A 22,924-nucleotide genomic window follows, 5' to 3' on the forward strand; every position below is an offset into this window, starting at 1 on the left:
CTTCTTCTAGTCCGTAGAAATAGCAAAGTTGGTAGCCTTTGCTCTTTAGCACCACTTCTGTTCAGGACACGACTGCAACTAGTGTTGTGACCACCACGCCCGAGTGTAAACCAAGGGGGTAAGACGCTAGCATGCTATGCTAGTATACTGACATTAGCATTTAGCTCATCACAGTGTAGCAAAGCCTCAAAAAGTAGACAGCATTGTCTTGTTTCCTTCTATTTGTCCCCCTTTTCCTCTAAAATACAATATTTTTCATTTGCTGCGAGGGGATTCTCCCTGACACAGGATTAGATTGCATTATAATTTCTATGTGCAATGTGATTAAAGAGACGGGTAAAGTGATGAGAAAGCCAAGAAAACAAAGCCGAGATCATGGGTCTAAGAGAAGGCACAACAACATGCCTCCTTTTGAAGCAGCAGACACTCACAGGCACCACTAAAGGCAGCCGTTTAACAAATTCCCTTATCTTATTTAGCAGGATTTGAGAAACCGTGAGAAGAGAGGGATTTCCCTGGTAACAGATCATATTTAAAAGGCAAATTTCTTATTGATCTATACAAACGTTTTGTGCTCGTATAAGGGTTTTCTACCACAAAAACATTTTATCATACAGCACTACATACTACAAACTGTCTACTATGCCTGAGTGACTTTGTCATTCAGGCTCAGTCCAGAATGTTGCATTGATCACAGACCAGTGCATTGAATCTACAAAAACTGCAATTAGCCCTGTGATCTTTAAGCCCACACTGGATCGTTTTCTTCTGAAGCAAAGGGGACATTTTTTCTTTTGGAAGGATGAGTGAGAGGCCGACCAGAAACCAGCAGAGACTTCCTCATGCTTCTGCACTCATCCCCGTAAGAGGATTGGACGTAATGGGGTTTCCTCTTCTCTGGCTCCAAGTGCTTGCCAGATAAACTGCAGAGAACTTCCAACAAAGTCTAAGAGTGCTATTCTTGTCACATTTTACAGTCATACCAACAATAAGTTTCGAAGGAACACTGATGTGACCTTAATGTGAGCAGAGTTAAGCTTTTAAGCAGGTGCATCTTTCCCCGCCTCACATGTAGCGGGAGAGAATGGGGGTACAAGTCTGACGGGAAGAGTCAAGCCGCTGCAATCGCCTAGCAAAGCCCTCAAACCTGTGTATAAATGAGGGCACCACATTAAAGATACTGAAACAATATTTACCAGCTGTAAGTGCAATCCTAACACAAACTAGAATAAGTCTAAAAGCAAATTACTGTACGTACCAGCTGAAATTTCATTGAGAAACATTTATTCATATAGCTTGTTGCTGAATTATAAAGTGCAACTTCCTCGTCCTCCCCTGCCCCCCCCCTCTCTCAAGGCGTAAGGGAATAGCCAAAATCTTAAAACCAGTGGTGCATATCTCCCCTTGGCAGGCTGCTGACCTGATGACCTCATGTCAGGCGCAATGACAACTTGTTTGACACAGGGATATTTTAATCATTCAGTTAATATTGCATTGGTTGCTCACACTGTGTCGTGTTTGTGAGTGTGAATATCCACCTGCTTCACTAGACATGACAGCAACAGCACTCTCTCACAACACAGTTTCTCCCCAAAAGGCCAAAGGATAGAAATTTAAAAATATGGCTTTCTCTGTGTGGTTATCAGTTTAATTATTGCCTTTTTCAGGTCTGAATTTTTCTGTAGGACAGTTCATGTTCTGAAAACAATTATCGGTCCCAGACTCTCATTTTGCAAATATCCCAATATAATACATGTTTTTTTGTCTGTATTTCATCCAATTCCAACATATCACTTGCTCAGCCTCTGAGCTCTGAGCACTGCTGTCATTCTGTCCACCATAGCTCTTCAGTTAAATGCATCTGCATCCCAGTTTTACTGACATGTTCACACCAAAACGTGTTCCCTGTCATTTTAGTGACGTAGGCGAGACACATTTGCTTCTTGTCATGAATTGACATCGCCTCGTGAACTTCTCGTCGAGATAGCAAAAGTCCTCAGCCGGCAGCTAATTTGAAAGAGCAGTTGGAATTGACCTCTCCTTAAGTATGTATTGATTGTTTCCTTTTTTCTATAACTGCATGCTTGAAGGCCACAAGCAGCATATGCACAAGGTTCAGGTTTTTTGGCTTTCCATTAGTCCAAGGACAGAGATAGTTGATAGACAAAAATTGTGTAAAACAGTGTATATTTCTCATCTTGTTAAATGCTATTCTTAGATTACTAGCCACGCTAACCCATTCTGCTTATGCTTGGTAACCCTGCCCACATTATTTCTTGTCCTTCTTGCTTTCTGCCACAGCGTGCAAGTAATTTTCACCTTGTAAATTCTGGTCTGATCGGGCCATAAGTCAGCATCTGATCAAATGGCTGGAATAAAAACCAGCCAGGCTCTCAGTCCCAAGAAGCAGACGTGAGAATCACTGGATTATAGCGAAGGTGTTTAAGGTGTTTAGTATGTCCACAGGAATAGTGAAAAATACATCTTCATTTAAAGTTCCATCAAAGCTCTTTACACATTCTGTTGTCATCCATACTATATTACTAGGCAGTGTTACATTTATAAATGCTATTAAACTTTTGTAAGTATTATTAAAAAAAGAATGTTGTACTTTATGCTTCAATTTCATATCTGAATCTGTAGTTTTGTAGGGTTTGGTAGTTATTTATGAATTTGTTTGTAGAATTTTGATGAACAAGATCAATTGATGTGATAATTGTAACTCATCAACCCTTTCAAGTCTGTCGGGAATTTTGGTTATAATTGAGGAAAAAAAAAGTGTTTAAATTTAATCAAATGTGTTCAATGTTTTGAGACAGTAGACCTTCTTTTAACAGTTTTGAAATCAAAGTGTTGTTTTTGTGTTCTGCATGAAAACACTGAAAAACACCCACAGAGTGCTATCTTGTCCTTTTTTACTCTTCAAGGCAATGGTTTAAAAACAAATTGTTTCCCCTGGGCCTCAGGTGCTGATGTGATATTCGCAGAGGATCTGGTGTGATCATTTCTACTGATTTTATTATTGGGCATTTTGTCCTGAAGAAGAGTGAAGTGTCGTCACACCTCATTTATATATATATACAGTCATGTAAAATAAAAGGAAAATTGCCAACATTGGGTCATTTTGTCACTACTTGCTCTTTGAATGTGAGTGCGCCTGTAACACAAAAACAATTCATTATATAGTTGTCTTCCATTTGAGGGGCAACATCCAACATGAATCAAAACCTTATGGATAGCAAGACAGATGATTCATATTCTAACATTCACTCATTCTCATGTTCTGTTGTGAATATTTCACAACTCCAGAGAGATGGATATGGAGGTTTGACGGTGTATTAACATTCAGCCAAGTTTTCAATTTCCTTTTACTAGATAAATCACTTTGAGCCGTTTTTCAACCTGTCTTTTTCCGTTCTTGTATGCTTTGTGTTATAAAAATCAAAAACCTTTTGTGTTCAACTTTTAGCCTACCTGACTTTTCTCTTAGCCACATGCAGTAGCTACATTTTTTGCTTACCAGAAACGAGTTATCTAACTAACAAGCCAATAAACAAAGTCAAAACAAACACTAGTTGCAAAATATAGTAAGAAAGATATAAAATAACTAACAGCACTTACATGATGTTGGTAATGTTTTAACAAGATGCTGAACATAAGTGGGTGAAAAGGGTCAAGTTAAGTAATTGTAATTCCATGTTTCACATGCTTGTTATAAAGTTATAATCTCCTGAGTGGAGTATATGTGTCTAACTCTGAATAAAGTCCAATTAGCAAGTGATGGAGAGAAAATACAAAAGCCAGAACCACTGGTGTGAATCATGAAATATCCATGAGTCAATGGTAAAGGAACTCTCTATACATTTATATATAAATAAATATAGTGTGTGTCTGTGTGTGTGTGTGTGTGTGTGTGTGTGTCTAATCATATGGTGCTGCGTTTGGTATTTAATGCCCAACCAAACGGTTGGGGAGCGAGCCTTCTCGTTTCGCGCTCCAACATTATGGAACAGTCTTCCAGTGGATATTAGACTGGCATGTTCAATTGGGATCTTTAAAACGAAGGTTGAGACTTACTTATTCACTGCTGTGTATGAGTCCTCAATGCTCCTTCATCCTTGATGTATTGTATAGTGTTATTTACTTTTTACTGCCTCGATTTTAATATTTTGTACTGTTTGTATTTAAAGTGTATTCTTGCTGTAAAGCACTTTGATGCGCTCTATAAATAACTGTTTTATTATTATTATTATTATTATTATTATTATTATTATTTGACATGCCAACCGTGTCTCCCACACTGGGGCTGAGAACAGTGCAAGAGATGTGACTAATTGGCATGAGCTACTACATCAATCAATGTACAAACAATTGTCTTTAAAAAAACAGACAAAATTAAAGCTGCAGGCAGTGACGAAAAGGCCCTCGCACTCCGTGCACGACGGGGGATCCAGCGGCTCCTAGTCAATGTGGCCGTGTATTTCGATAACTGTCGCAAGCTACATGCCAGATTTAGTCTTAATTCTCTCTTTATTGTGTACAGTGTTTTTTGCAAATTGTGCACCGCTTCCGTTGTTCACTATGCGGCGCTAGCGAACACACAATTTATACTCATGTTGCTGTATATCATGTCCAAACAACATCATGTACATTTCAGGTAAATCGATTTTTGTCAGTGTTTACTTCCTGTTGCCAGTAGGTGGCGCTATGACTGTAACTCATTATTGACTTGCACATCCTCTCGGGCCTGTTCTCTAATGAAGCCTTTTTGTCCATTTTGGGGAAAATTGGACAATTTCAAGGTCTGTAGATTGTACTGACCAATTTTGAAGTGGATCCGGTTTAATCTGCAGGAGAAGTATGTTAAAGAACTCTGCAAAAATGTCAAAATCCTCCATAATTTTCAGATTCATTTTATTATAGCTTACGTCTATTTGGGTTAAGGGTATGGCTTCAACAGGCTTTTTTGTAAGTTTGGACATAATACACATGCTTCGCCGACCAACAATGTCGGTGCTCGGGCCCTAATTAACTTTCCCATTGTGTGTCACTTTGAGAGTTTGTAACATAACACCAACACACAGCCTTCATAATAATGTGGGGTCAATCTTTAGCACTGGCGGCTAAACAGATCCACTGCAAGGCTTCAATCTCCTTCAAATCAATCACCGTGATGATTCTGTGAAAAAAGAAGAAATAAAAAGCCGACCGAGGCCTGTCAGGGCTATGAGAGAAGAGGACGTCAATGCCTCACTTAGACAGCTAGTCTGAAGGGGCCGCTTCCCCAGACAGGAGGACAAGACGGAGTTCACCTGCATTCAATACAAAGTTTGGCCTCGGTCTTTGAGAAAAGAGATGCGACAGAGAATTGCGAGCTACACACCCTGATGTAAATGTCATCTGGATGAAAATCAATTTCATGATTCATTCAAGAGGCCAGGACTTACAAATGAACAAAGTTGCCCAGACTTTTCATCTACAGTGTCATCCTCCCCAAGAATGACTGGGTGCTCATGAGCTGCACAGTAAGTATTGGAGGGTTTTTCAAAAGGTGCACACCATTATAGCTCCTGGTAAGAATTCAAAAGTTTGACTGATTGATTTTTGCCCCTGCTGTGGCATTGTTGCTTCTCATTTCCAACACAGCATGAAAGTCAGTGAAATAAAAACATCTTAGCAGCAAATCGGCCTCACCATGGCAACAGTATTGATCAACCCTCCTAGGTCCTCAGAAAAATCTATCCCTCATGTCAATTTCCCAGCATTAACAGTTCAGCAGCTACTCATGTCCTGAATAGACAGCCATGATATTTAGCGTACGGCAATAAAATCTACAATCACTATTTAATTGCCCTTGATGGTTCATTTATCAGAGGAGTGAGATGCACAATGCCCTGAAGACAAAGTAGGCTAGGAGGACAGCTCAGGGAGAGGTCATCGACCTAAAGCTCAACGTGCAAAGATTAAGACCACTTCAAAGTCCATTAGATTGCTTATGAAGCACATCCCATAATCAAATGTACTTTCAGTCAACAAGCATAATAAATTGCTTTCTACAGAGCCCTTTTTTGCTTTGATTTGAGAAAAGAAATCTGCTTTGCTTCATTAATCATAACTAAACAGGTGTTCATCATTTGATCATTTGATACATGATGGATTGCGGTTGCAAACAATCTCAGAAACTTGTAATGGCTGCCACACACTAATCAAATGCTGTAAAAATAATGAGGGTAAATGGGCTGGCAGCTCTGATTTCTGCTAAGTATTGATTATACAGTATCATGTGGCCTCACATTTAATTTATCATCGTTTATAATCAGTGCTATCATCACCGCTGGTGGCACCGGAAGAAAAAAAATGTGCTGAAGGGCAAACAGGTTGTGACTAAATTAATGGTTTCTGCAGATTTGACAATGGTAATTAAATGCACCTTTCGGGCAACACTTTAGGGAAATGAGAAGAGATACAGAGTTTCGGACCAAATCTCACGACAGCTGTTGTTCAATTCACAGATTCTTCAAGCTCAAGCTCCAATGCAGCATCCCACATGGACTACACCTACGCTCCCACAGCTTTACAATTACAGACATGCTGGTACACCTGGTGTAAGGAGGAAAAAGGAAAGGGAATTATAAAAGCATCTCTCTCCCCTTAAACTGAATTTCCCAAATGCGTAATGTTGCATTAACAACATAAAAGGTCTTACAACCCACTGCACTCTGCAACAAATAACAACTGCGTTGAGGATGCTTCAAAGTATCACTGGAGGGTTTTACCAACTTGGATAATAAAAACAAATGTATTTGTTAACTCAGCCTACTAAGAGTGAATAGGGACCAAAGCCAGGCTGAAGGTTGCGGCTGGGACCATCAGCGTAATTGTCCAGCCAATGGAAGCAAAAAAAACCATGGATGAATGCTGTAGAAAAACTAGAACGTTGCATGTGTGTGTGGGAAAATAAAAGGATGAGGGGGGCTAAAAGCATGTTAAGTACTTTGATGGTCTCACAGTTGCAGTTAGACAGCTACTTACAGCCAGGCCCTATGGTTTGTCTAATTGAACTGAAACAAAACACGAGATGACAAGACTGTGAATTCCAATCTGTAACCACAAATCATTAGCACTTACACTACAGCTCTGATGAGCCATACGACTGTCCTCACACTAAAAAAACTGCATAGATGTCTGCACATTAGCAAAAGCATCCACAAAGTAATTAGATATTTTGCTACAGAGATGACTTTTAAATAATTCATCTGTTGTATTGCTGCCCTGCTGTGTTTCCCATTCCACTGCAGCACCAGCAGTGGGCAAACACTATCAGTCGACTCTCAGCCAACAGGAATGGAGATGTGTTCTCATAAACCCCAGCTAACTCATTTAGGAATTAGTGGTGCAAATTAATTTCATTTACTCAACACCATCGAGCTCAATTAGGGTGCAAAGAGTTTGAAACAAGCTCATTTTGAAGAAGAGCCCCCTGTAGAGAAAAGCAAGCCAACTGCACCATAAATCAAAGCTTTCAGGTTCAAAATAACTCATAAAAATGCTTGCAGTCTCTCCTTACAAGAGGCTCATATAGCCTAATCATGTGCAATCACATGAAGCAGGCCTGTTATTCTCAGGAGAGGGTTGTTGAGTTTGGGTGTGATTGTGTCAGGCTGTCAGTGCCCACTCATCCAGACTCTGGAGTGAGACTGGAACAGACGGGAGCTGTTCTTTCAGCACCACCGGGGACAAGCAATAGCACACTCAGCTGTCTCATCCACACAGCGAACTGGAGGGGGAAATCACCCAAATTCACTTCACCTTCCCTTTGTTACAATATTTCAAGCTGAAGAGAAGTCTAGGTGACAATGAGCCATAAAATGCATGAAGACGAAAAACAAAACATGCACATAATATGATAGAACCTAAAAATAGTATAGATTTTTGTTAAACTATTTGATCTTTTCCCTGTGAGAAAACGCTTTTTGTTGCTACTACTTGTATGGAAATCCTGTTCTCATCTGCTTCCCGGTAGCCTACTGACTGGGTGGGTAGCAAGGAGGCACAACACTTTCCCTCCTCCATAAGAAGCGGAGCAGCTTACACACACTGTGTCCGTAAAACACTATTTTAAAGCCACAAAACTATCGCTCAGGCTCAAAGACTTGCCTGAAAGAGGCGTAGGATGTTGGCAACCATAATCGATACTGAGCTCGCGGAGGCTCCGATGACTCCCACCACTTTTTCAGGCTTGACAAACACCGGTGGCTCCCCATTAGTACATCTCACGTCGGAGGTGTCCTTCGTGATCAGGGCTTGAACGAAAGTTAAAGATTGCTCCAGCGCGTAGGTATCCCTCGAACAAGTGTCCAGCACCCGGGCGCCTAATGTGATGTTGGGTAAGAGAGTCTCGTCCTGGTTAATTTGGTCCAAGGCGTACATCATGGCCTCAAGCCTCTGGATGCCATTCTCCTTTTTGAGGTCCCCGCACGGCGTTCCGTCGGCCCCTCTAGCGTGCACCGGGAAGAGTCCACCGAGGGTCAGGTGCCCCTCAGTCCGTATTGAATGGGGCGCATAAGTCTCCTGGGGCAGCGCAAAATCTACCACAGTCCTCATGATCCAAAACACTCTCAATATAGTGCTCAGCTTCACGCACATACCAGAACCAGCCATGATCAACTTTTAGGAAAGATGGAGTCTGCAATCCGCCAAAGATAGAACCAGAGAGAAGAAGAAGAAGTTTGTTAAAACGAACCCATTCTTGTCAGCAAGGAGATTCAACAAGCTGGACTCAGGAACCAAGACGCAGTAGAGGGCTCAGAGAAACTGCGCCCATCGCTTTGCTGCTAGGAGTGAGCGGTGCAGCTTGTTGAATCGTGAAGCTCCTGACGGTAATTTAGTTCCCTCGGAGAGAGAGGCTACATCCATTAGACAGAAAATATCAGCAAAAGAAGACGATCATCCGCCGCTGGTGAACTGGCCTAATTTTGTCCATGTATGCTGAATCCAAAAAGCGAAACGCAACGAAGCCGCTGCTGAGAATCTTCACAATCTAAAGCGCCAATTCTACCAAATAACATTTGGTAAATTAGAAGGAATTAGCTCTCAAAATCAATACTTAGATGTTAGGACCGGCAGAAGTGGGTGACATTCTTCTTCTGACCAACTCCACGAGAGCGCAGGGATGGCTCGGTCGGTGTGATGTCTGTCTCCCAGGGGTGCAGCTCATCTCCACAGACTCAAAAAAAAGAAGGAAAGAAAACGAGTAGCAGGCTCAGCGCTCAAATGTGCGTTCACTGAGCAGAGGACTGAGAAAAACCCAGCTAATTAACGCCCCGGCTCTTTTTCGGTCTCCGCAACCGCTCGCATTTATACAAAATGAATGAGTCACAGCGAGGGATTCACTCTGTGCGCCGAGTTTTCAGCCCCCTTTCCCTGCGAGACGTCATTCAGCTGGCCAGAGAAAAAAAGAGTAGCATCACTTCATGGCAAGGTTTTCAGGAAGTTGTCTTCAGACAGTTTAATGAGAAGGTAAACAGGGCAAAGAAATGCACGTAGGCTATATACTTGATTCGTAAGACAATTGTTCATTTGAGTGTCTTTCAGTGCGCATTCACTTTCTCTCTATAAACCTCTCCCCTCCCTCCTTTATCCCACACACACACACACACACACACACACACACACACACACACACACACACACACACACAGACACACACACACGCGCGCGCGCGCAACAGTATGAGAGTTTTTTTTTCCTCTTTTCTTTTGATGTTGGAACAGTGGAAGGCCTAAAACAGATCTGTGGCATTATGAAAACACAGCAGAGCTGTACGTAAGGAGGGCTGCACCCGCCGACTAAAAAGTGTTTTTCCTAAAATAGTTTGGATTCATTACTGATGCACCATTAAAACGGAGGGAAGAGAGAGAGATAGAGAGAGAGAGAGAGAGAGCGATAAAGAGAACAGACACGTTTGGAGGGGTCCAGGCTGGTCTCCCAGGCAACCCTACTTCTGAAGACACTCCGGATCCATCCTGTGTGCGCACGCACAAACACACACAGACACGTAGACACACTAACACACACACACACACACACACACACACACACACACACACACACACAGAAACACACACACACAAACACATGCCTCATGCTGACACACACGCTGGCACACAGACTGGTGAGAATTAACCACACCTTTAGGAACAAGGCACCCTCACATTTTCCTAACAAAACACTATCATCACCAAACTATATAATTGCACAGATGGTGCTTTTACAAACAAGCAGATTATGTTAATTTGCTTTTAGTGGGCATGCATTAGCCAGGGACTCACTTGGCAATTTGTGGCATTAATTAAAAAAAGGTAGATTGTGTAATTCAAGTCTCATATTAAAACTATGTTATTGTAAGGCTCTACTAATGACTACTGTATTTATTCAGTGGGTTTCAGTGTGAGAAAAGGTGTTGACGAGCACTCCTAGTCAAGAAACCTTAAAAATAGACCACTTAACCAGCCATCTCACACCCAACAATGACATCCACAGGGCTCCTGTTTAGAAATCACAGCAGCACCTTGGGAAACAACAAACAGGAAACAGGAAACAGTGACTGGATTATAGGATGACTCAGTTAAGTTGCTTGATCATTGAGTAATAAACAGCCTCTGAGAGTTGCTTTATCTTGAAAATGATTACGAGGTATAGAATCACACTTTATGAACATGTTCATTTCATTCATTTCTGTTCAATTAAAAGATTAGAAAAGGCGATGCAGCTCTAATTGAAACATGTCCTATTGACATTACAGGCTTGGATGGACAAATTTCTAATTAATTAAGTTGAATAGAGATTAATTCAAGCCTAATCCGGCCATGTAGTGTATTTAGCTCCATTAGCTGCACTGATTTTGCATGAATATCTTTCAAGAGACAAATCATGCATGTCCAACTCCCTGGATGTCATTGTTGTTTTTTGGTGTACAAGTAGCGCGTCAAGGCCAACATTCATGAGCTGCACCAAAAATACATTTAAGGGCGCTGTGTGGGAACTGCTGGGAAGAGACTGCTGAGAAAAGAAATGAGGTATGTGAGACGGGATGGGGGCAGATGGCCTCCTCCGCTGTGAGGGCACTGAGACAGGCAGACAGACCTGGAAAATGCTGCAACAGCCCCTGCAAATGACACCCTGAGAGACTGGTGTCACTATGCACGACACTAATTCCACTGCTAGGAGTCTTCGGTGAGAGCCTGACTCCCACTTACACTGTCAACGGAAAGGTTACTTTTGAAAAATGGGGCCCTCACCGTGATTTAATTCACTGACTAACCCCAGGAAGAGGGGTCTTTTCCCCCGGGGAGGCTATGGGATTTAGACTTAGATTGCACTTTGGTTTGGATCTTCCCTTTTCCTTCTTCCTCATTTTCACATAGTCACGTGAACACAGAAACACACACTCAGAGAAATTCCATTTCAATTTCACCATTGGATGAAGTAGGAAGCAACAAGCAAGGAGGGGATTGAATGTATCCTAGAAGAGGTTTATGTTCAATATGTAGCTGACCAAACAAACAAACACAGCCACGGTTTCCATATGCCAGGGGTGCACTACACTTCAATGCATCCCACTAGATAGATGATGGGCTCCTATGAGAGACCAGAGCTTTTGTTTTAAGCATTCAATAACACGTCTGCTCAATGCAGTCTTCTTCAAGTCAATTATGGGGCTGGCACTGTTCTTTAAAGAATGAAGAATCAAAGAACAATAAAAAATCAACCTTCGGAAAAAGAGGCAATAAGGTTTCCTTTTGGGCTGACACTAGCCACAATGAGGTTTGTCTGTCAAATTAATTAACCTGGAAACCTGTTTAATTCCCAGACTCAAATGAAAGGGCTGTCGTATCCACAGGAAAGAAATAACTCCAGAGCGGGAGGTAATTGCATGTCGGGGTGATTTGTTCGAAAGCAAGCAGGCCACAGGCCCCATTTGGAGTCATGCATATTCTGTGAGAGGTGAGGTGTGAATGTTAGATCAATGTAGGGGCAATGTTAGATTAGCAACATGAAGGTCACTGAGCTGCATGTCTGATTTTTCACCATCTGCTTTGGAATAATAAAATCAGGCTATCTACGCTTTTCTTCATCACTGTAAGCAGACATTGTAATTCTACAGGCATGCTGTATGGGAAGACAAATTCTTACCTCATCTGCGGTTTATGCCAAAGACAAGGCAGGAGCATTACAGCTAGGACGATAGACTCTCCACGCTCTCAATTATGACTGTAATCCATCTGTCTTACCAGTTCCCTTCTAATTGTGTCCCTGAAAGGTGCTGCTGTGAGCTCAGTACCCTTTCACACTCTGAAATGGGAAAGATAGACAGATAATGCACAAGTGGCCACCGGAATACATAACTGCAGGGGCAGCTTGGGAACAGGACGATTTTCTTCACAAGCTTTATTTGAAACTCATGTGTTGTGTGGCGATAAGTCTACGTAAACGGTACACAAAGATGTGGCTTTTAAGACGAGCAAAAAAGTTAAAGTGAGAAAAAGGAAAGCTAGAAGAATGTTAACTGAGGACTGCTGCTGTTTCTCTTTCTTACAGACGCTACAAGTATGTCCTCCTGATTGGGAGCTTGCCCGGATAATGATGAGAGGTATTATATATGGCAGTAATTGACCCATAGGTACTGACCTCCCACCCACACAGTCCGGGAATTTTCCAGAAAACCCTATTAGTGGGTGACTGGGCCTTTGCTTTGATGGCTAACCTACATGGTCGACTGGACTTATGTAATAAGTGGATGCAGCTGTGTTAGTTAGCCAGGAGGACTTCAGCCACAAATTTGATTGTGATAGCAAATGCCTCTTGTCTTATGTCTGTTAATTAGCTGACCCTTTGAGTAGCTCTCTAAATTTATATTATCACAAGTGTCTTCATGGTACACTGTGATGGAGGAGAATTTATCCACAGTCTTTGTGAATGACTCATAACCCCCGTGTGTGTTTGTGTGTGGGCGGAAGGGTGATGTGATGTGCCAGCGTGACGATAGAAAGACAGGTACAGATGACCACCTTTCATAACTGTTTATCTGCCAAAAGAAAAGAAAAGACACAAATGTAAAAAATAGGATATTATAAATCAGTTATTTAACGGCACTATCTTGTTTCCTATAAGTGCCCAAACAAAGATAATCAGAAAACGATATATCACTGGAAACACCAGTGAATCATTCATTCAGCTTTTTCTCCTCCACACTCGCCCTCTCTGAGGTCTCAGTCACTGAGCTTGTAGATAATTTCAACTGTAAAATTACAAATGTTATTGATGCCATTGCTCCCACAAAGGTCACTGTTGTCTCTGGTAATAAAAGATCTTCATGGAGAAATGTCATACTCGTGACAAATTTAAAAACAAAAGAGTATCGAAAAGCTGAATGCAGGTGGCGAAAAACTATCTCCGGTCCATTATAACACCTACAAAGAGGGACATCACATTTATGATTTGTGCTTTGCTTGCTACTGTCAACAGGTTAACAAACCCTCCAGTACCAGTAGCATCTGACCTTGTATCCACCAAGGCCTGCAATGATTTCGCCTCCTTCTTCAAAGACAAAATTCAGAAGATTAGACTAACAGTCGGTGCCTCCATATCAAGTCCAGGATATGTGTTGTCCAGGCAAAACAAATTCCAGTATGACAAAATTTCATACAATCAACCATAAAATCATGGAGGAGATTAAACAACATCTGAAAACCTCCTACTGTTGCCTTAATATTCTACCAACGTTTTTTTTTTAACATTTTGAATTGTCTGGCATCAGATCTTTTACAGATTGTAAACACGTCCCTTCTCTCAGGTGTCTTCCCACAGGCCCTGAAAACTGCTGTCATCCAGCCACTATTAAAACAGAACAATCTAGACAAGTCACTAATGAGCAACTGTAGGCTGATATCAAACCTTCAATTTTTAAGGACACTTATTGAAAAAGCGTTTTTTCAACAGATCAACCTTTTCTTGTCACTAAACAATGGTTTTGATGCCTTCCAGTCGATTTTTTTCGACCACACCACAGCACTGAGACGGCTCTTGTTAAAGTCTTTAATGACATCCACTTAAACACAGATAGTGGCAAACGATTAAAAGTCGGCGCTCAGCTTCAAACAACAATGTTTAAAACAACAGACTAAGCCAGAAATCTTGGTGTAGTCATGGACTCAGATCTGAATTTTAACAGCCACATTAAGACAATTACAAAGTCAGCCTTTTATCACCTTAAGAACATATCAAGGGTTAAAGGACTTATGTCTAAGCAGGATTTGGCAGAACTTGTCCATGCTTTCATCTTCAGTAGACTTGACTACTGTAACGGTGTCCTTACAGGTCTCCCTAAAAAATCTATTAGACAGCTGCAGCTGATTCAAAACGCTGCTGCTCGGGTCCTCACTAAGACCAAGAAACTGGATCCCATCACTCCAGTTCTGAAGTCTTTACACTGGATTCCGTTGCCTCAAAGAATTAATTTCAAAAATACTCCTGCTGGTTTATGGGTTACTAAACGGTTTAGGGCCAGAGTACATTTCTGATTTGCTACTACACTATGAACCACCCAGACCTCTCAGGTCATCTGGGACAGGTCTACTCTCTGTCCCCAAAGTCCAAACTAAACAGGGGGAAGCAGCGTTCAGTTTTCATGTCCCACATATCTGGAACAAACTCCCAGAAAACTGCAGGTCTGCTGCAACTCTCAGTTCTCATAAATCAAGGCTAAAGACCTTTCTTTTTGATGTTGTCTTTCTTTAAATGATTGCTCAAGTTGATTTTTGTTGAAACTGTATGACAATCAGCAAGGGTAAGATCGAAATTAAACAACTTGATGAGCCAGGGATTTGACCCTTCTGATGAACCTTTTCTGAATAATCAAACGACAAAAAGGACATTTTTTATAATTACTGTTGGCTGTAACAAATATTGAAGTGAACTGAGTAACTTGGTAATTTGTGGGATGTTTTGTTAACAATTTGTGAGATTAGAGTTGTGACCATTCTGGGGGTATTTCTGAACAGGAAACAAACGAATGTCTGAGAATTTCACCAATGCGAGTGTGACATAGAATTTATGAAGAAACAGTTGGAGCTGTCAGGATTTTGCTAAGCTTGCCGTGATTAAACCAAGCCTTATAGTGATGACTATATTGTAGTGTAAATAGAAGTACTTCCACTCTTGGTTATGGGTAACCAGAGTACAGAGTCCTATGATCCTGGTTATCTGCTTTTATATGTTTAACTATTTTTAACTGCTCTTTAATGTTTAATTTCTCATACTGCAGTGTAACTTTTGTTTTTGTATTTTATTTTGACTGTTTTTAACTGCTCTTTATTAATGTTTAATTTCCTATACTGCAATGTAACTTTTCTTTTTGAAATTAGTTTTGACTGTTTTTAACTGTTCTTTAACTTTTAATTTCTTGTACTGCACTGTAACTTTTACTATTTTAATCGTTTTCTGTAAAGCCCTTTAAATTGCCCTGTTTCTGAAATGTGCTACACAAATAACGCTGCCTTGCCTTGCCTAATAGCTCAAATAAATCAAGTATGTTTCTATTGCAAATAATTGTTTTGTTGGTAACATTTTACAGTAGGATACAGTTACCAAGATACTAGTGAGGAACGAATCAGGAACTAATTGATTTGAAAATATATGAGTAGTTATAATTACTCTCATTATAGTTAATATTTCCAAGCTCTCTCAATCAAAGTTGTGAATCATAATGTTGTGTTTCTTTACGTCATGATTTGTCTGTTTTTGTGTCCCCTTCAAGTAAAGTAAACCATTATCCTTTTTACTGGGAAACCACAGTTAGTTCCTCCACAACACAGACAGAATTCAGGACAAAGACAAAACCCTGCACTGTGATAAACAGAGAGGACTTGGTACAATGTGTGCAGCTGAAGAGTTTTGATCTATGATTATCAATTTTATTCGACAATGGTTTGTTCTTGTTTCTAATTGATTTCAGGCTGTAGCTCCAAATACGTTGCAGCTCTGCACTGATGAAGTGACACAAAGGAGAGCTACACTGAGAAGAGGCACAAGTGCCAAGTGTCAGGTTGTTTAAACTAACCAATTTAGGCAAATTAAAGCAATCTTGATTTTAATGAGGACGCTAACAAAGAGACACTGCACATATTGCAGACGGGCATCATAACCTCATCATCCCTTTTCACTTTGGCAGGCAAGCGTCCTATTCTGTTTTTCATTTCAATTTATGTGCTGGCAGCTGGTCACATGCCACCACAGTGACACAGCAGTGGACGAAGTTGCATTGCACAAGCTACACATTAAAGTATTTACTTCTCTAAAATGCTCATTGTATCACTGCCAAGCAAATGAGCCCATACTTCCATTTTTCACGTGAAGCTTTTAGTTGAAAATTGTTAAAAAAGTGTGTAGGGGAAATATGCCTATGCTGCTTGAAATAACTGCAGTGCTGTTTGTGTTGCAAATAAAACATTTTGTTCATCTTACACAGCTCATTACCATATGGAGCTGCTAGTGAGGACTGCCGTGGAGGGCAGGCCTACTTATTTCAGATAACTGCTTCTGCAGTTATACACCAGAGTATGAAAAGCATTCACAAAAGGTGTACAAACACACACCCACACACACACACACACACACACACACACACACAAACACGCAAATTTGCTCAGCCTGACTGCTTGCCGCTGCGCAATTCATCATGCACATGAATTAATCTCTCTCACTCATTAGGTGGAAATTACAAAATACCACACATAGCTATCACATAAGGTGGAACTATAAATCACTACCTTTACGTATAGAAGACATCTACTTGAATTGACACTTATGGCTGCTGCCTCATACACTGTATGTCACCTCCTTTAGCTGGAGGCTGTACTCAATTAAAAGAGGTTCAAGTTAAACTGCTTCCCATTTTGACTATGTGCAAGCCTGAGGAGCGTGCAGTCTGACAGTAATCCCCTGGGTTTATCTGTTCAGTGAGCTCAGTGCTTCCACAGTCCCCCAGTATCCCTCCTGCCTCTCAGCCACGGTCTGTATCACTTTGGGCTCCCCATGGCCCAGTGCTCCCCTAGGAGCACAGTGGCTGGAACTGTGGGTCACAAAAGCTGCCGTTTCCCCAGGGCCGCCCCACTGTTGGCACACTGGGTGCCTTTTTTGAGTGTTCCCAGCTGATCTCTTGCATATAGAGGGAGAGTCAAGGTGAGGAAATTCATATATTCATACGTACTTAGTTTATAGTCATGGCTTGTTTTGGATGCACTATGGAGTCACGGTCAAATCAGGCCGCCTGCCCCTTAGTGACATCTCCTGCTGAGAAATCACTGCTCAAAGTAAAAGAGAGCAACAGAGAGCACTCTGTGTTTACAGAGTTTTGAGGGAAGAATGATTGTGTATTGAAGAATTTAATGGTTGCCCGACAGCATTGAGTGAAAGTGAGTCGTGTCGACACAGGGCACAGCACAATACAGACAGAGCAGAATGGGCCTTCTTATGGTTGCTCGGGGATTGAATAAAGCCCAGTTCATTTGCTACATATCACGTTTTCTAACATGATTTCCGACAATTTCTCATATTTCATCCGTGGAGCTGGCAATGGGCGTTTTATATCCCTCCTATTTCCTCCACCTTTCAGCTCGCTTTAAGCTCCTCCATGTCATGATGGTGTTTTTTACCCCTTTTGGAATTTCTCCCTTTTGGCTTTCAAGCTGAAAATCAAATCTATAAATCAAAGGCAATAGGAGAAAGACACGAGGACTGAAGGGCATTTAAATCCTTTCAGAGTTCCCAAAGCTTCAGAGTGAAATAAACAGGAAATTAAAATGGAGCTGGAAATGGTAGCAATCCCTCTTTTCTGGGGATTGAAACCAGGTGTATTTCTGTATGTTTCTTCCTGCTTTATATTCTGCTCTGTTGGGAATGAATCCTCCTCTCCCTTATTAATTTCCTTGAAAAAGGAAAGGAATTATAGTCTTTGAGAACACTAAAAATGCCAAAACTTCACAACTGATTCTTTTTGCTTAGATTTATTTTTGTATTTTTTTAGTCATCAAAAGTAAAAACCTTCCAGTGCCAAGGTGCTCGATAAATTGCTTCCCCTATGGGTTGCGTGTTTCTACTGTATGTCATCAGCTTGAACATCCCCTACAACTGTGTTTGCTCATCTGGCTGTGGGTTTTAAATACTGCTGCTGAACAAAGTTGCTGGCTGACCTTCAGATTGAACTTAATTTGCATTAAAGCATATGATTAGACAAGGTGCAGCCACCACTGAGAAAACTAATCTGTTCACACTTGATGGAACACAAGCATGAATGAGTGATACCTCAAACCTTTGAGAGTCTACAGCATCTGTGAGACTTACAGCGGTGTAAACACACTCACAACAACACTGTTAACATGCTGATAATTTGTTACATGTGTGAGCATGCTAATTTTGGCTTATTAGCACTAAACACAAAGTACAGCTAAGTCTGATTAGAATGTCAGAATTAACATTCTAATCAGCCCAACGCTGATTAGAATGTCAACGCCCAAGACGATTGGCTTAAAGAAATGCCAATAAACCCAGAGCATGTTTTTTCCAATCCACTGTTTGGACTAGGTCTGGCAATGCAAAGACTACAAACCAAGGTGTTGGACAACTTGAAGTTTTGACTTAAACGAAAAGTCAGGCTATCACCAAGTTATTCAAATTCATGCTAATTAGGACGTGTATGTCTGTATTCATGACAATTCATCCAATAGTTGTTGAAACAAAACCACAAATGTCAACCACATGGTGGTGCTAGAGCAACTGACAGGGGATCAACAGAGTGAGTGAGAGACATTGTCTGGGAACCATGAACAGCTGTATAAAATTCCATGGCAATCCATCCAACAGTTGTTGAGATATTTCAGTCTGGACCAAAGTGATGGACCAACTGATATTGCCTCCCTAGAGCCATGCCGCTAGCTCGGCTAGAAATAATACAACTCAAAGTCAGGTTGCCTTTAGACTTTGCACTTCTATCCAAGCATATGAACTTCAGAGTCCTGTGAGTTATATGATTCCTCTCAGAAAGGCATTAAAGCATAACTCTCTCCAAAATGCCACCTAGGGTCTTTCTATGAAGCTACCCAAGTCAAACTTTAATTTAAAAGCATAATTGGGACAGAAATGCCACTTTTAAGATTTACGATATTTTTGTCGTTTGAATGGGAGAGCTAGGGGCACTACTATGATCACATCAAAATCCCTATTTTTAACACACTAAGAAGGCTTGACACAACATTAAACTTTGCTCAAAGTATCACCAGGGGATCTACACATGAACTCGAGCATTTAAAACTTTGTTTGTGTTCACAGAGTTTACTAAAAAGAAAGGTTTTAACAACTCACTGTGGCTGTTGTGAATGCTACCTAACAGGGAGGAGAGTAAATATGGAAAACTCCTAAAGCTTAGTTCCATTTATTGATCTTGTATTTGTAAAAGGAGTCTCATATGAGAAAGACATTTCTTCCTATGGAGTCCGCTCATTCACATTCAGAGATGAACACTTTTTGACAGCGACCGGAAAAACCAACAACTAAAGTGAGTTAAAACCTTTCTTTTTAGTAAACTCTGTGTGTAGAGTCCCTGGTCATACTTTGAACAAAGTTTCATGTTGTGTCACTCCTTATTAGTTTTTTAAAAATAGCGATTTTGATGCTATAGTAGTGCCCCTAGCTCTCTTATTCAAAAGACAAAAACATGTTAAATCTTAAAAGTGGCATTTCCGTCCTAATTATACTTTTAAATGAAAGTTTGACTTGGGTACATTCACAAAAAGACCCTAGGTTGTATTTGTCGAGTGTTACGCCTTAAATTGAATCCACTGGGACATTTAGTTGAGTGACACATTCCAACGAAATATACGACTCTCACTTCCACGTGCTGAGAAAGTGAAGCTATCACAGGAATACATTTTGAGACATGTAATTCTTGACAGCCTCTTTGCAGAGTTGTAATGAAATTTGATCCTAATGCTCACACATACATCACACTTTCTTTGATCACCCACTGCATGTAATACTATTGATCAACATCCTAGATCTTTTCACATTATGTCAGGACTAGTGTTGATATTGAACATTAATTTCCGGTGCAGTTTCTTAATCAACGACAAGAGCCATCGGCCCAGCGTCGTACAAATACAAATGGATTTATTGCTCGTGGTGCATGGATCAATATTTTCTTTCTTCGTTGTGTTGAGTTGATGTGTGAAGGAGAAATCCGAAACTCAAACATAATCACATCAAAATGACGGTTGTATGAAAAATGATACGGCTGGTCCTTTTCTTCAACAGACTCCTATGCAATAAATTGCACACCATCAAACTGAAGTTATAAATCACAGCACTCTGTAGCAAAGGCAGGAATGAGAGGCATGCTTTCTTTTTAAGTGGAGGCTTACAATTGAACCTCAGGCACTAGAGTCCATAAATTGCAGCATCAATTATTAACCCAAATCTGTTTTAATGTGCCAAAAGAAACCCCAGGGGGCAAGCTAATGCAACTAGCAGGAAATGAGGAGAACAGATAAAATGACCAGTGCGCCCAGTGTTGGCCCCTTTTTGCGTCGGCCCTAGTCTAAAGTGCAGGAAACCCATCCTGTCAGACTATAGGGACCACCAGGAGCCATATTAGCAGCTAAATAATAGAGAATTCCATTCATTTGAGAGTTGAAATATGCTGGTAGATTGAGCCTTGAGGACATAATTGATGAAGGCCTCAGAGACAGGATGGTGCACAAGGGAGACGCCGGGTCCAGCAAAGCAACTACATCCCGTGTTCGCTCTCCGGATGCATTTAGAAAAAATGTGTGTCTAAGTTCACAAGGTGATACAAGTGATTTCAAGGTGCACTGAAAGCAAACAGCGAACCATTAGGAGTCAACCTCAGCAATCACAACATAGCTGCAGGGATGTAGATATATCATGATCACAGGCTGAGCCCAAAAGCAAATAGAAATGTATTCCCTTCAGGATCAGTCATTTTCTGCGTGGATCATTTTGCAGTGAATTTCTTTTTTAGCCTTTTATTAACCTGTTCATGACACTTGCATGTAGCAGTACACTGAAGTGTGCAGTGCAGCAGTGCACAATATCTAAAGAACACTCTTTGCATGAAGGTTATCGTGAGGAGAAATCAGGTAAACACAATTGTCTTTTTTTTTTTATATTGATCTCACTTGTATAATCCAAACGTAGTAAAAAGTAACAGGTTAGTGAAGGATGTTTAAGCTTCAAAAAGAACAAATTGTCCAAACTGAATACTGAAAGATGTTTTTCTCCTTGATCACTTCATGAAAAATCAAGTTGAGACACTGATGGCATTTTCTTTGCTTCCACTATTATTTAATTATTCATCATGTTTTCGTGGGGGGGGGTGTTGATACGGGAGCAAGTCCTAATTTTAAAAAGTGGATGCTTGCCAGCATGCAGAGAATCAAATGTTTTTGATTTCTACACATTCAAACACTGATGGGGCTTGATATACTGCTGCAACACATTAAGTCAGTCAGTCAGTGGTGGTTGTTCGTATTTATTTAAGCAATCAGCTTTATTTCTACCCAGTGATCACTAGGGAGGCTCTCCAGGATGCGCTCAGATCTCTTCCTTCAACTGACAGAGGAGAGGAGGGGAGTGTGCAAGATGAACACTGAAGCTGTCTTATTAGTGCTTAACTCTCCTACTCAGGCCGTCAGATTGACAGAAAAAAAAGAAAAAAAGTGTTCATGCAGGCTGCGCCATAAACAGTGGCAGTGATAAATATCTGCTGTCACTTCCAACATGACTCATTTGTCTGACTCTCAGCTTTACTGCACACAAAGGCGGCCGGAGCAGAGCAACCATACACTGCTGCTAAATCTTTATCAGATTAAAGATAATAGATGCACTATGAAATAGCTTATATTACCAGGGAGTTAGTTGAAGCCGGACACAGTTCAACACAAAATAATGAATAATGAGTGTAATTCTATCAAAGAACACACAGGCATTGATACAGGAAAAAAGCCATACAAGCCCTCATTACTCCTCGAATGGATGGCCCATTCATTTTGTTTTATGTAGGCTTCGGTTTCTTCCTCCTGTCTTTTCCTTTAAAGTGGCCGCTCCGGATCATGAGTAACAGCTGACATGTCTGGGAGTCGGAAATGTTTTTAGGTTTTTGGTTTGCAGTGTCAAGTCAGTCCTGCAGAGAACGGTGGAGACAAAAAAACAGCTTAAGAAAATTAATTAAATTGTTCCAAAGTAACCCATGTTTATAGACATCACATAGGCAACTGGCTTTGTTGCACATCAAGCCTGCGATATATAAATATTCATTGCAAGTGAAAGTTCCAAATTGAAAATTTCTCTGAAATTGTTTGCACAAATTTGTTTAAATCCGGGTTAGTGAGATTCTTCTTTGCCAAGATAATCCATCCCCCTGACAGGTATGGCATATCAAGATGCTGATTACAAAGCATTAGTATTCCACAGCTGGGCCTTGGGCTGGTCACAATAAAAGGCCACTATAAAATGTGCAATGTTATCTTGAAAAAAGACATTTGTTAGGTCCTGTGAACTATAGATTCCACATGGCTACAGACATGCATTTTATGATAACACAGGCTTCTTCAGGTGGAGAATGAGTCCTTACCCCAAGTGAAGTAGTTTAAATACCTTGGGGTCTTGTTTGCGAGTGAGGGGACAATAAAGCAGGAGATTGGTCGGAGAATTGGCGCAGCGGGTGCGGCATTACAGAGGGGCTCAAACGTTTGGGCACCCCATGTTAAAATTTGTATTATTGTGCATAAAGAAGCCAAGAAAAGATGGAAAAACCTCCAAAAGTAATCAGATGACAGATTATACATTTGTA

General features: G+C 40.8%; 1 protein-coding gene and 1 long non-coding RNA gene across 4 annotated transcripts in view; one reads left to right on the plus strand and one right to left on the minus strand.

The window, feature by feature from the left end:
• Positions 1-22,924, plus strand: part of LOC117947508 — a 1,113,976-nt gene that overhangs the window by 277,982 nt on the left and 813,070 nt on the right. The window lies entirely within an intron of this gene.
• LOC117947436 (metabotropic glutamate receptor 7) overlaps positions 1-22,924 on the minus strand; it is a 104,105-nt gene that overhangs the window by 55,246 nt on the left and 25,935 nt on the right. For 2 of the 3 annotated variants that reach the window (XM_034876357.1, XM_034876358.1), the window contains exon 1: positions 8,158-9,597. The exons of the other annotated variant lie outside the window; for it this stretch is intronic. In XM_034876357.1, coding sequence (XP_034732248.1) covers positions 8,158-8,661 — 504 coding nt within the window. In that variant the 5' untranslated portion in view covers positions 8,662-9,597. Of the gene's footprint in view, positions 1-8,157; positions 9,598-22,924 lie in introns of those variants that run through there. 3 annotated transcript variants of the gene reach the window in all.

This window comes from Etheostoma cragini, chromosome 7, assembly GCF_013103735.1.
Source record: "Etheostoma cragini isolate CJK2018 chromosome 7, CSU_Ecrag_1.0, whole genome shotgun sequence".
Taxonomy (NCBI): domain Eukaryota; kingdom Metazoa; phylum Chordata; class Actinopteri; order Perciformes; family Percidae; genus Etheostoma; species Etheostoma cragini.